The following is a 15792-nucleotide window of genomic DNA, read 5'->3' as shown; positions in this document are numbered from 1 at the left end:
CAAGGAACCCTGGGAACTGTATTCCTTGCCCCCGAGGAGCCAGCACGGCGCCCGCGGCCTCGCGAACTACATTTCCCAGGACGCCCCGCGACACCGGGGCGGGCCGCTTGGTTTGTTAATGAGTTCGAGAAAGCCGCGGCGCGGCCCACCAGGTTCCAAAACAAGGAAATGAAGGGGGGAGGCGGGACTGTGTGTGCCTGCGGGAGCCTCCGCCGCCGCCGCGGAGGAGGAGGAGGAGGTGGAGGCGGAGGAGGTGGCTGCCTCGGCCGCCGAGGAGTCCCTTGCTGAAGGCGGACCGCGGAGCGGCGGCGGCGGGCGGCGCGCGCGCGCCCGAGCGGCGGCTGTTGGAGAAGTGGAGCGGCGGCGGCGGAGGAGGGACTGAGTGGCGGCGGCCCCCGCGTCCCGGTTTCTCTATGGGGGAAGCAGACAATGGATTATGATTTCAAGGCGAAGCTGGCGGCGGAGCGGGAGCGGGTGGAGGATCTGTTCGAGTACGAAGGGTGCAAAGTGGGACGCGGCACCTACGGGCACGTCTACAAGGCGAGGCGGAAAGATGGGTAAGAGCGCGGGCGGGGGAGTGGGCTCGCCCGGTCCCCGCCGCTGCGGCGACCCGGAGGGCTGGGTGGGTCGGAGTCCACGGGGCGAGGCGCTCGCCTCGGGTCGCGGAGCGGCGTCCCGGGGCCGACTCGAAGGCACTGGTGCTGCCGCCCCCCGCTGGCCGGCCGGTCGCGCCCCTCCAAGTCGCCCGGCGCAGCCCCGTCGGGGGCGTCGGTCCCACCGCGAGTCGCCGCTGCGTGCTTCATCGCCGGCGACGGGACCCGGTGGAGACCGCGCCTGGAGGTGGAGTTTAGAGGTCTGGTCCCGGGGGACTCCCTCGCTGAGGTCTGGGAGGGCTTGGCTGAAGAGTTACCGCTATGGCCCTGTGTTGGTGACGGTCGTGGCGGAACTTCCAATCGGCGCAGCGCCTTCCCAGGGCGGCGGTTTGAAAGCTCGCGGGGGCGCCGCCCGTCTGGTGGCGGCGCGGTTGGGTCCTGGACGGTCCCTGGGGTCTGACTCCCTGGACGCTGCCAACCCAGCCAGCATCCCTGTGGCTTACCTGGGGACTTGCTGACCCTGATAGCTCAGTGGCTCCCCGTTCCACCTCCTAACATTCTGAATTCTGCACTCTGAAGATGGACCTTGGAGAGATGAACTGTGTATTGCGAGCGTTTTAGTGTTCTTTGGTGCCTACCTTTCCTGCTTCTTGGCTATCTTGGGTATCTCTCCCCCCCCCCCCCCCCTTTAAGACATGGTCTCTCTCTGTGCACTCCTGGCTGGCCTGGAACTCAGAGATCCGCCTGCCTCTGCCTCTCAAGAACTGTGATTATAGGCGTATGCCACCGCACCTGCCCCCACCTTTTTCTTTTCTTCTTCAGAAAGAAATCTTGAGTATTATATCCTCTATTCCTCATCCTCTTGTCAAATGGCTGCGTGCTTTGGTAGTGTTTATCAAGAATCTAGACCATCAAGAACAGAAAACCGATTGACAGACCCGCGCCTGAACCACCGGTTCTTAGGGGTTGAGGGAATCTATAGGACTCTCTTGGGAAGCATTTATGGATTGTTCCATTAGTAAAAGACAGGCTGGATAATGCATCGAGAATGTCTCCTTCGGACCGGAGCAGGACGGGTGGAACCCGCTTCTGGCCTGGGAATGGCGGGTTTAAAGCCGGTTGTCTCCTTGGTCCCATCTTGGAGGAAATTCCTTTTCCTTAGGTTCTATAACTTAGAAAGACAGTCCCCGACTCTAACAAAAGAGAGTTTTTAGGATCATAGTGGAGCATATTTGAAAAGCAGATTGTCAGCACAACCGTGGAATTGAAAGTGCTTCTTAGGGTTCCTTCTTCACACTACTGTAATTTGATTGGTTGCGTGGAGAACTCCAGCATCAAAGTAGGCAGTGTATGTGCTAATTTATAAGAGGAAAACCACAACACAACCTTGAGAAGTGTTTCCTATACAGTGCTCTGAAAATGACAAGTACTGTCCGGGTTTCAAGGATGGTGGTTACTGTTGCAGTTACAACTGTACAGGCCAAGCCACTCAGTTGGAGGAGTTGTTTCTTTTAATTACCGTGTGTCCTTGAGTGCTCGCCAGGGGCTGCAGGGTACCATAATTGACTTGTGCTTTGTCTTTGGAGTAGCCACTCGTTAAATTGGTATTCCAGTGGGACTCTTTACTGGGATGTTTGGGGAAAGCAAATCCAGTGCTACTATTTGGACATTGTTGTTACAAAATAATTGAGGTGGGTCCTCCTCCCCTCCCTGCTGACTTTGTAATATACTTCATCTAGAATTTTACAAAGTTTTAATTTAAAATATTTTTACTTTGCCTGGAAACTTTGAGAAAAGTTAAAAATATTCCGCTTCTGAATTGCATTGAATGGCTGGCCTTGCCACCAAGTCCAGGGCCTGACTGCTTCTACTTGTTTAATATGTCTGATTCAAATACATGTTTTCTTGGAGTGAAATTGGTAAATTAGAACAAATAATAAATGAAATAAGATCAGTTTTTGTGTTTTCAAAGTAGAATTTAAAAACAGCAGCAGCAGCAACAACAACAAAAACCTCATTTAGAGCCAGAGGCAGAGGCAGGAGGATCTCAGAATTTGAGGCCAGCTAGGTCTACTGATTGAGTTTCAGGACCGCCAAGGCTACACACAGAAGCCCTGTCTTGAGAAACAAAACAAAACAAACAACCCCAAAACCGAACAAACATCCCCAACTCAAAACAAAACAAAACAAAACACCACTTAGAATATGAGACTAGTTCTGACCATGTAAAACAAACGATGCTAGGTTTTATTTATTTTATTTTTTCTTGGATTAAGTGTTTGGTCCAGATTCCTGGATTTACACTAACACTAAACACCCAAATCTCTTGTGGGCTGGTAGTGGGATTATTTTATGTTCATTACTAGTCAACAAAAAATTTTAGTGATGGTTCTCTACTGTGATACAGATTTGTATAGTAAAGGATTTGTACTCTGTGATCATTGTAAATTATAGTTCACCTCTTTTCAGATTTTATTTTGGTAAGCTCAGGAAAAATGAATGATGCTTGATGCTCTCTTAGGGTGCAAGAGAGATGTGGGCCTGCTAAAGAGAAATGATTCTGGCATATAAAACGTGTGTGTGTGTGTGTGTGTGTGTGTGTGTGTGTGTGTGTGTGTATACACTAATACATATAAACAAAAAATTGTTAGATCTTTAGAATAATGGAAGCAATAATTCTCAGTAGAAACGCCTTTGCTTATGTTCCAGTGATAGCTTACACACAGTCCTTCAGAATGAGAATTTGAATATAGGCTCTATCATGCAGTGTAAATTTATAGCAGGCTGGAAATGCTAGACGCGTCTGGGTTTTCCACCTTTTTATATTTAATTGGTGCATAAAGATTTACATAATTGTGTGGTACTAAGTGATGTTTTGATCCATGTATACATTGTATACTGTTTAAATCAGGGAAAATGTGTCTCCTCACACTTTTAACATTTCATGTATTAAAAACATATTTTATGATGATAAGGGCTTATTTCTCCCAAGGTTTTTTTCCCCTTAATAAAATTGTTGCCTATTAATTTTGTTGTTTGGAAGGAAAACTATTTATTCCCTTTAAAGAAAACAGTCAGGCTTGGGCCCTCAAGATGGCACCTGCTGGGGTGAAAGGACCTGCTGCCGAGCCTGAGACCTAAGTTGGATCACGGGACATACACGGTGGAAGGAGAGAACCATTCCCACAAAATTGTCCTCTGACCGCCACACGTGTGGCATGTGGGCACCCTCTCCCTTGGGACATTTAAAGTAAATAAGTGCTTAATAAAATAAAAAAAATGGCTTAAAATTAATGACCTAAAGTTTACTTACTAGACATTTTGAGCCTGGTGGTGGCACACACCTTTTATCCCAGTACTTGGGAGGCAGAGGCAGAGGGATCTCTGAATTCAAGGCCAGTCTGGTCTACAGAGAGAGTTCCAGGTCTCTAAAGCTACACAAAGAAACACTGTCTTGAAAAAAATTTTTTTGTGTGTGGGCCATGGCATGCATTTGGAGGTCAGGAGACAACTTACTGGTTCTCATCTACCTTTATATATACTCTCAGGATTGAATTAAAATTGTGATGCTGGCCTTATCAGACAAGTACCTTCACCTGCTAAACCATCTTGTTGGCCCACATTTATTGCTTGGGTCAAACCTAAGGCCTGGAGAATGCTAAGCATGTACTCTGCACTGAGCTATGCTTCCAGCTCCAGGATATTTTAGAAGTTTTTAGTATGAGTGAGAAGTATTACATGTTTTGTTTATTAGTCAAAAGTTCCACATTGTGCTGGGGATGTAACTTTGTTGGCAGAGTGCTTGCCTAGCACCCAGACGGCTCTGGGTGGTACAGCACATAAACTGAACGTGGGGTAATCCTAATGCTTAGGAAGTGGAGCGGAGAAGATCAGAGGTTCAAGGCCATGCTTGGCTATATACAAGTTCCATCCAGCCTGGGGTAGGTGAGACCCTGTCTCAAAAAAAGTTGAGCATAAAAATTTATAGTGACAAGTCTGAAGACAGTATTTTTCTAGTTAGGAACACTTTTAATTATGATTGATAAAGGAATATTGATAAAAATTTCATTTCATTAAAAGGGTCAGAAAAAGCTGATTCCACAGTGTAGGATTATGTATGAAAATGTGACTAATGTGAGTTGGATTTCCAAGACTAAAAACATAAAGTTCCTTTTTTGATTCATATTTTTGAAAGTTACTTAGTAATGCAGTGGTTTTCAACCTTCCTAATGCTGTGACCCTTCAGTACAGTTCCTCATGTTGTGGTGACCCCAAACCATAAAATTATTATTATTATTTTTTACTACCTCATAACTGTAATTTTTACGCTATTATGAATCATAATGTACATATCTGATATGCAGGATATCTGATATGTGATCCTTGTGACAGGGTCATCTGACCCCCAAAGGTTGAGAACCACTGTGGTAATTGAAAGGGAAATGGCTACCAGAGCTCTTAAAAGTTTGAGTTTTTTCTATGAGTTCGAGGCCAGCCTGGTCTATAGATTGAGTTCCAGGACAGCCAGGGTTACGCAGAGAAACCCTGTCTCAAAAAATGGGGGAAAAAAGTTTCAGTTTTGTCTCAGGGTTTCAGACGAGGAGCATTTCAGTGTGATGTAAGTCCATGTGGGTAGATATGGATAAGTAGTAGGCACAGTAGTGGCATCTGCCTGTTTTGAATGGCGTTTTCACAGTTGCTTTATAGATTGTGTTTGCATTTTTATTGGTGGCTTCTGGAGGTTGAAGAGGTGGTTAGCTCTGTGATAATAGTATTTTCCAGCTGTCAACAACGTTAGATCATCTACTTCAACTTTCTCTTGTACATACGGGAAACTCAGAGCTCAGAGAGGTCGTTGAGCCCATTGTCACCCTTAGGAAACCTGCAGTCCAGGTAGGAATTCTTATCTTTTGTGGGACATTTTCTTTCCTATTGAGAAGTAAGCCAAAAAGGCCGTTTGCCTCTAGCTTTGGTAATTTTATTCTGAACACTTCGTTCATGAAAAAAAAAATGTACCCATACCAGAAATATGGAAAAAAATGACATGAAAAGGACATTTAAAAAAGGAGTGCAGAGGAGGAGGTATTCAGGGTAAAGCTTGGAGCTTGCACAAGGCTCCGAATTCAGACCCAGCCCAACGGAAACACGAGAGGACACTGTTGTGCCCAGCTGCTTGTCTTCCTCTGACTTCTCTGAGTTCTGTGACTGACACGCAGGAGGCCTTTATCTGCTTTGCACAGCCGCAGAATTGTGTCTGCCTTTAGTCTTGTCTCACTGCAGACCAAGATCCAGGTTGCTACCATTGTCAATTTCCTGAAAATAAAGTCAGGTATATTTTATCTTGTTTGGGAAAATGGTACGTTTTTTATGACTTAGAGCATCAGATCTACTGTTTGGTCCCTTAATTTGGCCTCAAAGACATTTGCAACGAGATCCTGACCCTTTCTCCCAGTAAATCATTGAGTGATTTACTTTTGTAGCATTGGGCTATGTTTTCTGGGACTTAAGTCTTTCATGTTTGACATTCTTCTACTTTTAACTAGAATGGGGTTGTCATTGACCTGATTTCCTTATCCTTACGTATCTGGCCAACTCTTGTTCCCACCTTGATACCCAGCTCTCTTTGCTGTCTTCCAGAAGTCTTCCTTATTCACTGGATGAACTCAGCTATGTTGGCTCCTCCTTAGGGATGCAATACCACCATAAATGATGCCACAGTCTTTCATAAATTGTCAGCTTCAGTGTCTGGTAGAGTTGGGTGTATATACACAATCAAAACTTAGGTTAGCTGTGGGGGGGCACTCAGGAGGCAGGAGCAGGAGAAACACAGCTTCAGGCCCAGCCTGGGTCACATAATGAGATGTTGTTGGAAACAAACCCAAATAGTTGAAATTTTAAAAGTGCCATAAATTGGGAAACATGCTCTCTTAACCTTAAGAACAAATTGAAATTATATATGTGTACATACATACACAATACATAATGTATGCTTACATGTATTCATGTACATATGTATGTATATACACACACATGATTAGCACACATGTATGTATAATATATAATACACACATATACATACACACATAATTCACATAAAGTATGTAATGCATATATACATGCATAAAACACCACACATATTATACATATATATGTGTACACACACACATAGTTTTTTGAGACAAAGTCTTACTATGTAGCTCTGGCTGGCCTGGAACTTATATGCAGATCAGGGAGAACCATCTGCTTCTACCTTCTGCGTGCTGTGATTAAAGGCGTGCACTAATGGGCCTGCCCCCCCCCCCCCCCTTCCCTGGTAACTGTTGTGAAATGGTGATGTTATATGAGATAGGTGACTGGATACATTTCTATAGCATTAACTAGATGTAGAGGTTTTAGACTAACCTAAACTTGAAAGTCTGATCTCTTCCCCAACCCCGCCCGCAGTGCTAGGCTAGAGGCACAAGCCCCAGCACCTGGGTAATGTCGTTGTGGAGGTCAGACCCAAGGCTGCGTGAGGCTAGGCAGGCAGAGCAGCAGCTTAGCTACTCCCCAGCTCTCTAGCTCCAGTTAGTCAGCTCTTAGTCAGTCTGTCTGTCCGTCTGCCTGCCTGTCTGCCTGCCTGCCTGTCTGTCTGTGTTTATATAGTTCCCCCCCTAAGAAGTTATACCTTTAGTTGCCTCCCTCCATTTTGAGGCAGAAGCTTGCTATGTAGCCCAGGCTGGTCTGGAACTTACCATCCTTCGTGTTCCAGGCCACAGCTGGGCCTGCAGGTGCGTACTACCACACCTTACAGTTTCTTTTAATAGAGGTTGAAAAAAGAAGGAGTTATTTTGAAATAGTAAGCATTTTTCCCTCTTCGACCAGACCGGTTTTTGCTAGACTGTGAATTCTGTCTTCTGTGCTTTTAATAGCTACTTTATAGCAATGCTTAGAAAATGTCAGCACTCATGTATTTTAGGAATTCTGTTTTGATATTACAGATTTATGGTAAAAAAGTATTTTTAGTATTTAGTAAATGAGGTAAACATTGGTTTATATTATTCAGCTTATTTTTTGTAATACAAACTTTCTGAAACTATTTTTGAGGCCTAAGGGAAATAATTTTTTCAATGTATTTTTGATAGAAGCAGTAGTCAGCAAACTTTATATGAAAAGCAGCAAATACTAAATGTTTTAGACTTTGTACATTCATCTCAGTTGTACCTATTTACCATTGAGTCTGAGATAGATTGATAAAGAAAACCAATATTTGTAGAACACTGTAAAAGGAATCATACCAGGTTTTGAAATGAATTAGTATTCAAAAAAAGTATTTTGTGGGCTGGAGAGATGGGTCAGCAGTTAAGAGCACTTTGCTCCTCTTCCAGAGGACCCAGGTTTAATTCCCAGCACCTACATGATGGCTCATAATCATTTGTAACTCCAGTTCCAGGGTACCCCATGAACTCTTTTGGTCTTCATGGGCACTATCCATGGATTTGGTACGTATAGATGCATGTAGGCAAAACACTCATACCCAGAAAATGAAAATAAATATTTTAAAAAAGTATTTTGTAAAATAAAGAACGTGTTTATTTAATAATTGTAAGGGCATGAAATGTACCCTCTGTCATACAGTTTCCTCTCTGGAGGTAGCTTCTAGATGGGTTTTGTTTTGTACATATATGTTTAAACATAAACATGTCATTCGATATGGTAAGTGCTGTGGTCTGTATATTTCTCTTTTTAAACTTCTACTACTTGAAGATTGATCATTGCATATCTTATGTAAAGGAATGGCTTGTTAATGTCTTAGTTTTCTGTTTTATTGATAGATGATTTAACTATCCCTCTTGATGGAACTTTAGGATTGTCTTGTCTTTTTCTAGTACTAACGCTAGTGGATAGCCTAGTAAGTGCGATTTTTGCATATTAATATATCTGTCAGTTAAACTCCTAGAGACTCTTTTAGAAGCAATGACTTGGAATTGTTTGCTAATACTATGATATACAAGATACACATCTAAAGACTGGAGATTAAGAAGTGCCTTTAAAGATATTCATAGAGCTAAGCAATGGATTATTTGCTTGCCGTAGGACATGCGTGTTGCTTTCGGATGTTATTGTTTTGGTAGCATAGAGTTTTAATTAGAATGGATTTTAAAATACAGTGCATGTAAGTATTGATGAAGGAAGTATTTTTACTTTTTTTTGTCACTTATTTTAGGGCTTGATATACTGGATATATTGGTTAATATATGATAATAAAAGGTGAACTTGTTTTTTGAAAAATACTCAATATACAGTCAGGGTTAGATGTTACTATAGACTATTTTAAGTTAATATATAATAGTGGGACATTTTCTTGGTGATATCATTAGGGTAAGAGTATTTAGATCTTTTTTGAATATTTGGATCTTAGAAACTGAGTTTTGCTGGGTATAGCACACACCTTTAATCCCAGTAGTAGAGCATAGAGGCAGGCAGATGTCTGTGAATTCAGCCTGGTCTACATAGCAAGTTCCAGGCCAGCCAGGGCTATGTAGTGAGACCTTGTCTCATAAACCAACCAACCAACCAACCAAGCAAGCCCCCCAAACCCAAAGATCACCCCCACTCAGTGTTTGTAAAATATGAACTTGTTTGTTATCCTGTTACATTGTGACTGTACACCGTTGGCACTCCCTTTTGGTTCCAAAACAAAGTGACAAGAAATACTATTTTTAGAGTGCATTTTAAATTAAGTAACTAACTCAGCCATTTCTTAAAAATAGTATTTTTGGTCTGGACCCATGCAGGGTTAGCCGGCAGTGCTATTTTAAAGATTTTGTCCATGTATAAATAGCCGATAGTCCGACACTTCCTGGAATAGCTGTTGGGAGCCTGCACCGTACAGGATTAAAGAGAGGTGACAGGATGTAGTTCAGGATGCGAGTGTGCAGCAGCGATTTCATTCATTCATTCATTCATTCATTCATTCATTCATTCATTCATTTATTTATTTATTTACTTATTTATTTATTCATTTATTTTTATTGAGGTTTGAGTTCTGTAGGAGATCAGGGAACTAAACACCTTTACAGCCCTCAGGACACCCTTGTAAACTATCTTTCATTTCAGTTATAGTACGTCCTCTTACGGTACTGGGGATCAAACAAGTACAGGGAAAGCCCGGCTTTCTCATGAGATTTTAATGTATTTCCTATTTCAAAATAAAAAGGGAAAGAATAGTTTTTGGTAAAATACTGTGCCTCAGCCACAGCTTGATATTTATGGTTGCTCTGTCCCTGTACATTGTGGATATACCATCCTCCTCCATTGCATGGGGCCACGTGACGTCTGTCACCTGTGTTGTTTAGGTATGATGTCCGCACAGCCTCAGGATACATTTGTTCGGCAGCCCACAGGTGCATAAGCTTTCCAGAAGAAAGTCATACGTGAAAACATTTCATGGAAGCTTCAAAGCGTTGGCTTTCCTCGGTGCTTGAAGTCTCTTTAAAGGTACAGTTAGCAGTAACCACACTGCAGGACAGGCGTGCTGGCCAAGCCTGAGAGCCTTTGGCATGCATACTTGAGGGTCTGGGTTTGGTTCCCAGCCCTGTAAGAAAGAAAAAAAAAAGATTTTACACTGCAGAATGAAAAAGTAAACTAACTTTTGAGAAAAGCAATGCTGTGATACTGCTTTTGAGATATTGGTGAGCATATCTACCTTTTTCTTTTTTTGAAGGTTTATCTGATTTGTATGTGTCTATGTGCTGTGTGTGTAGGTGCCCTGGAGACTCGAGGGAGGCCTGGGCTCTGTAGAGCTGGAGTTACAGGTGGTTCTGAGCTGCCGACATAGGCGCTCCTCACTGAACTCAGGGCTTTGGGAGAGCAGCAGCAAGTCCCTTTTAACTGCTGAGCCATCTTTGCAGCGTCCCCCGACCCCCTAAAGAATTAAACAAAAAGTCGTGTGTGTGTGTGTGTGTGTGTGTGTGTGTGTGTGTGTGTGTGTGTGTGTGTATGCGACTGTGAGCACACGTGCCGTATGTGGGGTCAGAGAACAACTTGGGCGTGTCCTTCCTTGCCTTCCCCCATGAGGGTACTGGGGTTGAACTCCGTGCCAGGCTTGGAGGCCGGCACCTTTAACTTCTGAGCCATCTCACTGCCCCTGAGCTGCCTAGGAGTCATTTTGAAAATAACTGCTGCCATGGTGATAATTGCCTGTTAGCTCAGCATGGGCGGGGGAGGAGGAGCCCCGGTTCAAGGGCATTGCTTGTTTCTCAACAACTACCCTCACCACCCCCAAAACCAATACAAACTTTCCAACAAAAATCATATCTAATCCACTTGGAACGCAAAAGTTTTAATCCAGTTTTCCATCAGTTAAGAACTTACCTTTCTGTCCAGGCCAGTGGTTCTCAGCCTTCTTAATGCTGAGACCCTTTAATACAGTTCCTCATGTTGTGGTGACTCCCCCCCCCCCCCCCCCCGCCCAACCCATCAAATTATGTTTTCATTGCTGCATCATAACTGTGATTTTGCTGCTGTTAGGAGTCATTGAAAAATCTGTGTTTTCTGATGGTCTTAGACATCCCCTGTGAAAAAGTTGTTTGACCCCAAGGGAGTCGTGACCCACAGGTTGAGAACCGCTGGTCTAGATGTTAAATATTGACAAATACCTCTGATAGAGTTCGCCTTGAGTGCTGTGCCGTGCTGAACTGCACTACTGTGGTGTAATGGGAGGTTGTCAGCTCCACTGTGTTATGGGATATCACCAATATGTGTGATTTGTCATTGATTGACATTTCATTATGCAGTCGTACATGACTAATAGGAAAAGTGTACAGAACCAGTGTTGTTTGTTGATATTTTAGTGGAAATACTTTCATTTTTGTTCCTTTAAAATTATTAAATATAGTTGTGCATAGTAAAAACCAAACCTTCAACAGTGCAATTGTACATAAAATGAAGAGTACAAGCTTTCCTTTTTACTGTCTGTTTTCAGTTTCCCTTCGCTTCTCAGAAGTAAGCAGAACTGTTAACCCTTTCATTTTATTCTGTTGCTCAGGATGAAACCTAAGGCTTTGGGGTGCCAGTGAGATGTCTCGTCTGGTAAAGCTTCTTGTGGCCAAGCCTGGTTACCCGAGTTTAATCCCTGAGACCCACAAGATGGAAGAGACACTGAGTCCTTTGACTTGCACATGTGTGGTGGCACATACACAGCCACATCCATAAACACAATAAATAAGTAAATAAATAGGATTATTAAAAACCCAAGACACTGTGCATGTTGGGTTGGTACCACATTGAGCTGCATTCCCAGCCCTTAGCAGTATAACTTTAATTAAAACTTTTTTATTACACTTACTTGTGTGTGCACTCATGCCTGTGTGCTTTAGGCTGTAGACATTCTAAGTTCTTGTATGTGTAATAATGTACTTTCTTTTCATAAATGGTTGACAAATTTGGCTACAGAAATTTTAGATTTATTAATTATTAAAATTTTATTATTTGAATACAAAGCTGCTGCTTCATGGTTTTTAGAGTACATCATCCATGGGAAGTTTATTTGGAACTTTTTTTTTCTGTTTTTATTTATACATATTATTTATTCTTCTCTCATACATTATATCCCGACCTCAGCCTCCCCTCCCTCCACACCTCCCAGTCCCCCTCCTGTTTTTATCTTTAAGGACTTTTTGATTTTTTTTTTTTAAATTTATTTATTTTTATTTCACGTACACTGGTGTTTTGCCATGGGTGTTGGGTCTCAGGAACTGGAGTTACAGACAGTTGTGAGCTGCCATGTGGGTGCTGGGAATTGAACCTGGGTCCTCTGGAAGAGCAGTCAGTGCTCTTAACCACTAAGCCATCTCTCCAGCCCTGATTTTTTTTATGACTCTGTAACTTACAGATGTCTGGAAGGCAGGTCTCCTCCTCATCTGGCTTTGTCTCCTGTGTCTTAGTATTGTTTCTTACTGGGGTGATGATAACTTTGCACAAATTTGAACTCGAGGTTCAATTTTGTAACGAGCAGCTTTAGTCTTGTGCTTCTCATCTTCTGCTCCTGGTTTTCCAATCCTGCCTCTTAGAGAGCCTTTCAAGAGCCCCTTCTTTTGTTTGTGGATAGTGAGGGGAGCACTTCTGAGTGGTGGTTCAGACAGGGTCTCAAGGAGCTCAGGTGGCCTCCAGCCTGCAGTTCCATCATGGGTGGTCCTCGGCTGTTCCTTTGGCCGCCTCTGCCTCCCAATGCCGGGATCACAGGCAGAGTTCTTGTGGCGCGTTACTGACTTGATTGTTCTGTTTCCTTCTTCAGGCATGCTTACTAACCAGCATTCTCTTCTTGGCTCTCCCTTCATTGTCACTTAAATTCATTGTCAGTATTCTGAGAGATTTTTCCTTTAATTTCCTACCTTACCAATGTGGTCTTTAGTGAGGCCTGGAATTTTATTTATTATGACTTGAATTCAAGATTCTGAACTTCCTGTTTTCAGAGTTTCCAGTGTCTTGGTGCTGTAAGAATTTCTTTGCTTTTTTTCATGAATAGCTTTATAGAATTTTTTAAGTGTGTGTGTGTGTGTGTGTGTGTGTGTGTGTGTGTGTGTGTGTGTTTGTGGGAGGGAGAGAGAGAGAACACGAGTGGCATGGGAATTGAGCATGCTCATGACATGGCTTGCATGCGGAGATTAGAGAACAGTTTCTGGAACATGTTCTCATCTTCCACCTTGTTGAGGAGGATGTTTCTGTTGTTGGTTGTTTTTGCTCTTTGAGGGGCCCATCACCCAGCTCTCAAATAAATCACACATGGAGACTTATTCTTAATTATAAATGCACACCCTAGCTTGGCTTATTTCTAGCCAGCTTTCCTTAAATCATCCTGTCCACCTTTGGGCTCAAGGGCTTCCATCTTTCTCTATTCGTGTATACCTTTTCTCTGCTTCTCCATGTCTGGTTGTGTAGCTGGGTGGCTAGATGACTGGCCCTGAAGTCCTCCTTCCTCTCTTACTCCTTCTTCCTTTTCTCCAAGATTTCGCCTTCTCTCCGTTCTCTGCCTGCCAGCCCCGCCTATCCTTTCTTCTGTCTTGCTATTGGCCATACAGTTCATTAGACCATCAGATATTTTAGACAGTCACAGTAACACAGCTTCACAGAGTTAAACAAATGCAACATAGACAAAAGTAACCCACCTTCAAATAATAGTCCCCAACACGTTTCCTTTCTGCTGCTGGGAAGCATAGGCTAGGCAAACATTCTAGGATTCTCTTTTCCCTGTCTGTAGTAGTTCTGAGATTACTGATGCACGTCATTGTGCACCCCCCCCCCACCCCCCCCCACCCCCCCCCCGGTGGTTATGGTGGTGGTTGTCCCCGTTGTGGAGGAGGAAGAAGAGGTGGTGGTCGTGGAGGGTGGGCTGGGTTCTGGGGATGGAACTCAAGCCCTCAGGTGTGAACAGCGAACACCTGCCAGGAACTCTTTATTACATTGTTACTGCTTTTGAAGCAGGGCCTCACTATGTGGTGCTGGCTGGCCCAAAATTAACTAGGTAGTCCAGAAGCTGTCCAGAATGCACAGTGATCACTGGGCTCTGCTGGGATTCAAGGCATGTGCTACCACACCCAGTTGAGGAATTCTCCAGTAAATCTTGTGTAAGTTTTTATTACCATATATTTTTTTTTTTCCTTCTTAGGTTTTCTTACAATCTGATGTTACGCTAAGACAATGGGAATGTTTTTCTATTTAAACTTTCAGAGACCTATTTATTTCATTTACCAATATATAGGAACTTATAATGGCTACAGGAATTTACTAAATTCTGCCTTTTTAAGTGTTGTGCTATCTGCAAATTAGATCTGTGTATTAAAGATTTAGCTGAGAAATTTAAGGTCTTTTTCATATTTCTCCAAAGAAGTAAATTTGGTATATTTGTATCTAGATATATTTACTTTTTTCAAGTTTTTCATGCCTAAATGACTAACAAGGAAGGGAAGACTTACATTTAGTTCCCGGCACAATGGAGATGGGACATGATCAGCAGATGTAATGATATAAAGGATTGGGGTAACCAGAATAGGTGGGACAATAGAGATGGGACCAGATGTAATGATATAAATAAAGGATTGGGGTACAGTAGTGAAAAGGAGTTAGATCCCTTAGCAAAGACAATCCTGCTATGAAATTCCCATGATAGGAATGATAGACATTCCTGTGATAGTAATTTCTGAAGAGTCTCCGTCTATCCACATCTCCACCCACCGGCCTGTCTATAGAGCTAGTCCTGTTCCTGCCAATCACGGTGTCCGTTCTCTGCCTGCCTTCTCTCCATGGACACATTATTCCTTTAATCATTCTTCCACTTGTGTCAACTAATTTAATTAGACCTTTACTATTTATCCATTTGATTCCTTCCGTGAGCCAAGTATTGTGACAAAGGCAGGAATACAAAAGCAGATGAGAAGTGTAATCTGTTTGCAAAACCAGGATGTAATATTCAGAACAAATTACTAACAACAATTTCTGTGGGATAGAAATCTGGGTTGAGAGAAAAACTGAGGAATCAACCCAGGGACTCAAATTCAAGGAAGACTTTTTAAAAATTACATATTCTTGAATTATTTTGGAAAATATATTTGCTTTGTATTTTCCACTTAAAAATGATAAAACATTGAAAAAATAGTGTGTAATGAGAAGAGCCAGAGGTGGTGGGTTACTTCAAGGAAACTTTTGTACACAGCAAGGCATTTGTGTTGGTACAAGGGATGCAGAGCAGTATGGCAGCATGCTTAAGACTGGAGCAATTCAAGCTGCCCCAAATCCCAGCACGGAGAGGGTGAGGTGGGCATGAGGTCCCACCCCAAGCTGAGGAGCATTTGGTGGCTGTTGTGAGAGGGAGAGTCAGTTTTCTTAATGGTACAAATGTTGATCACACTCTAGAACAGGCACCACACCCAGTAGTCGTTGGTCAGCAGAAACTGCATTTGGTGTTGGCCTGTGGGAGAATGGATGAGAACAGGGAGTTGAGTAGGTAGGGAAGTGGGGGTGGATGGGAGGGGAACTGGGAGGGGAAATAAACACCAAAATACACTGTATGAAACTCTCAAAGATTGATTTCATAAACCCCTTTTGTTTTAAAAAGTACAACATGTAAATTTCCTTATTGGAAAAAACAAAAGCCTTTTGTCTTAAGCACATGCACTGTAGTTCCAGCTAGTCTACGGGCTGAGGAGGGCTGAGGAGGCGG

General features: G+C 43.0%; 1 protein-coding gene across 2 annotated transcripts in view; it reads left to right on the top strand.

Moving 5' to 3' along the window:
• Positions 1-229: 229 nt before the first annotated feature.
• Cdk19 (cyclin dependent kinase 19) overlaps positions 230-15792 on the top strand; it is a 131650-nt gene continuing 116087 nt past the window's right edge. The window contains exon 1 of one of the 2 annotated variants that reach the window (XM_042262042.2): positions 230-557. In XM_042262042.2, coding sequence (XP_042117976.1) covers positions 430-557 — 128 coding nt within the window. In that variant the 5' untranslated portion in view covers positions 230-429. The remainder of the gene's footprint in view (positions 558-15792) is intronic. The other variant, XM_076552416.1, reaches the window with a different exon arrangement.

This window comes from Peromyscus maniculatus, chromosome 16 (genome assembly GCF_049852395.1).
Source record: "Peromyscus maniculatus bairdii isolate BWxNUB_F1_BW_parent chromosome 16, HU_Pman_BW_mat_3.1, whole genome shotgun sequence".
Taxonomy (NCBI): domain Eukaryota; kingdom Metazoa; phylum Chordata; class Mammalia; order Rodentia; family Cricetidae; genus Peromyscus; species Peromyscus maniculatus.
The sequence above is the reverse complement of the archived record's forward strand: the minus strand, read 5'-3'. Positions and strand labels throughout refer to the sequence as shown.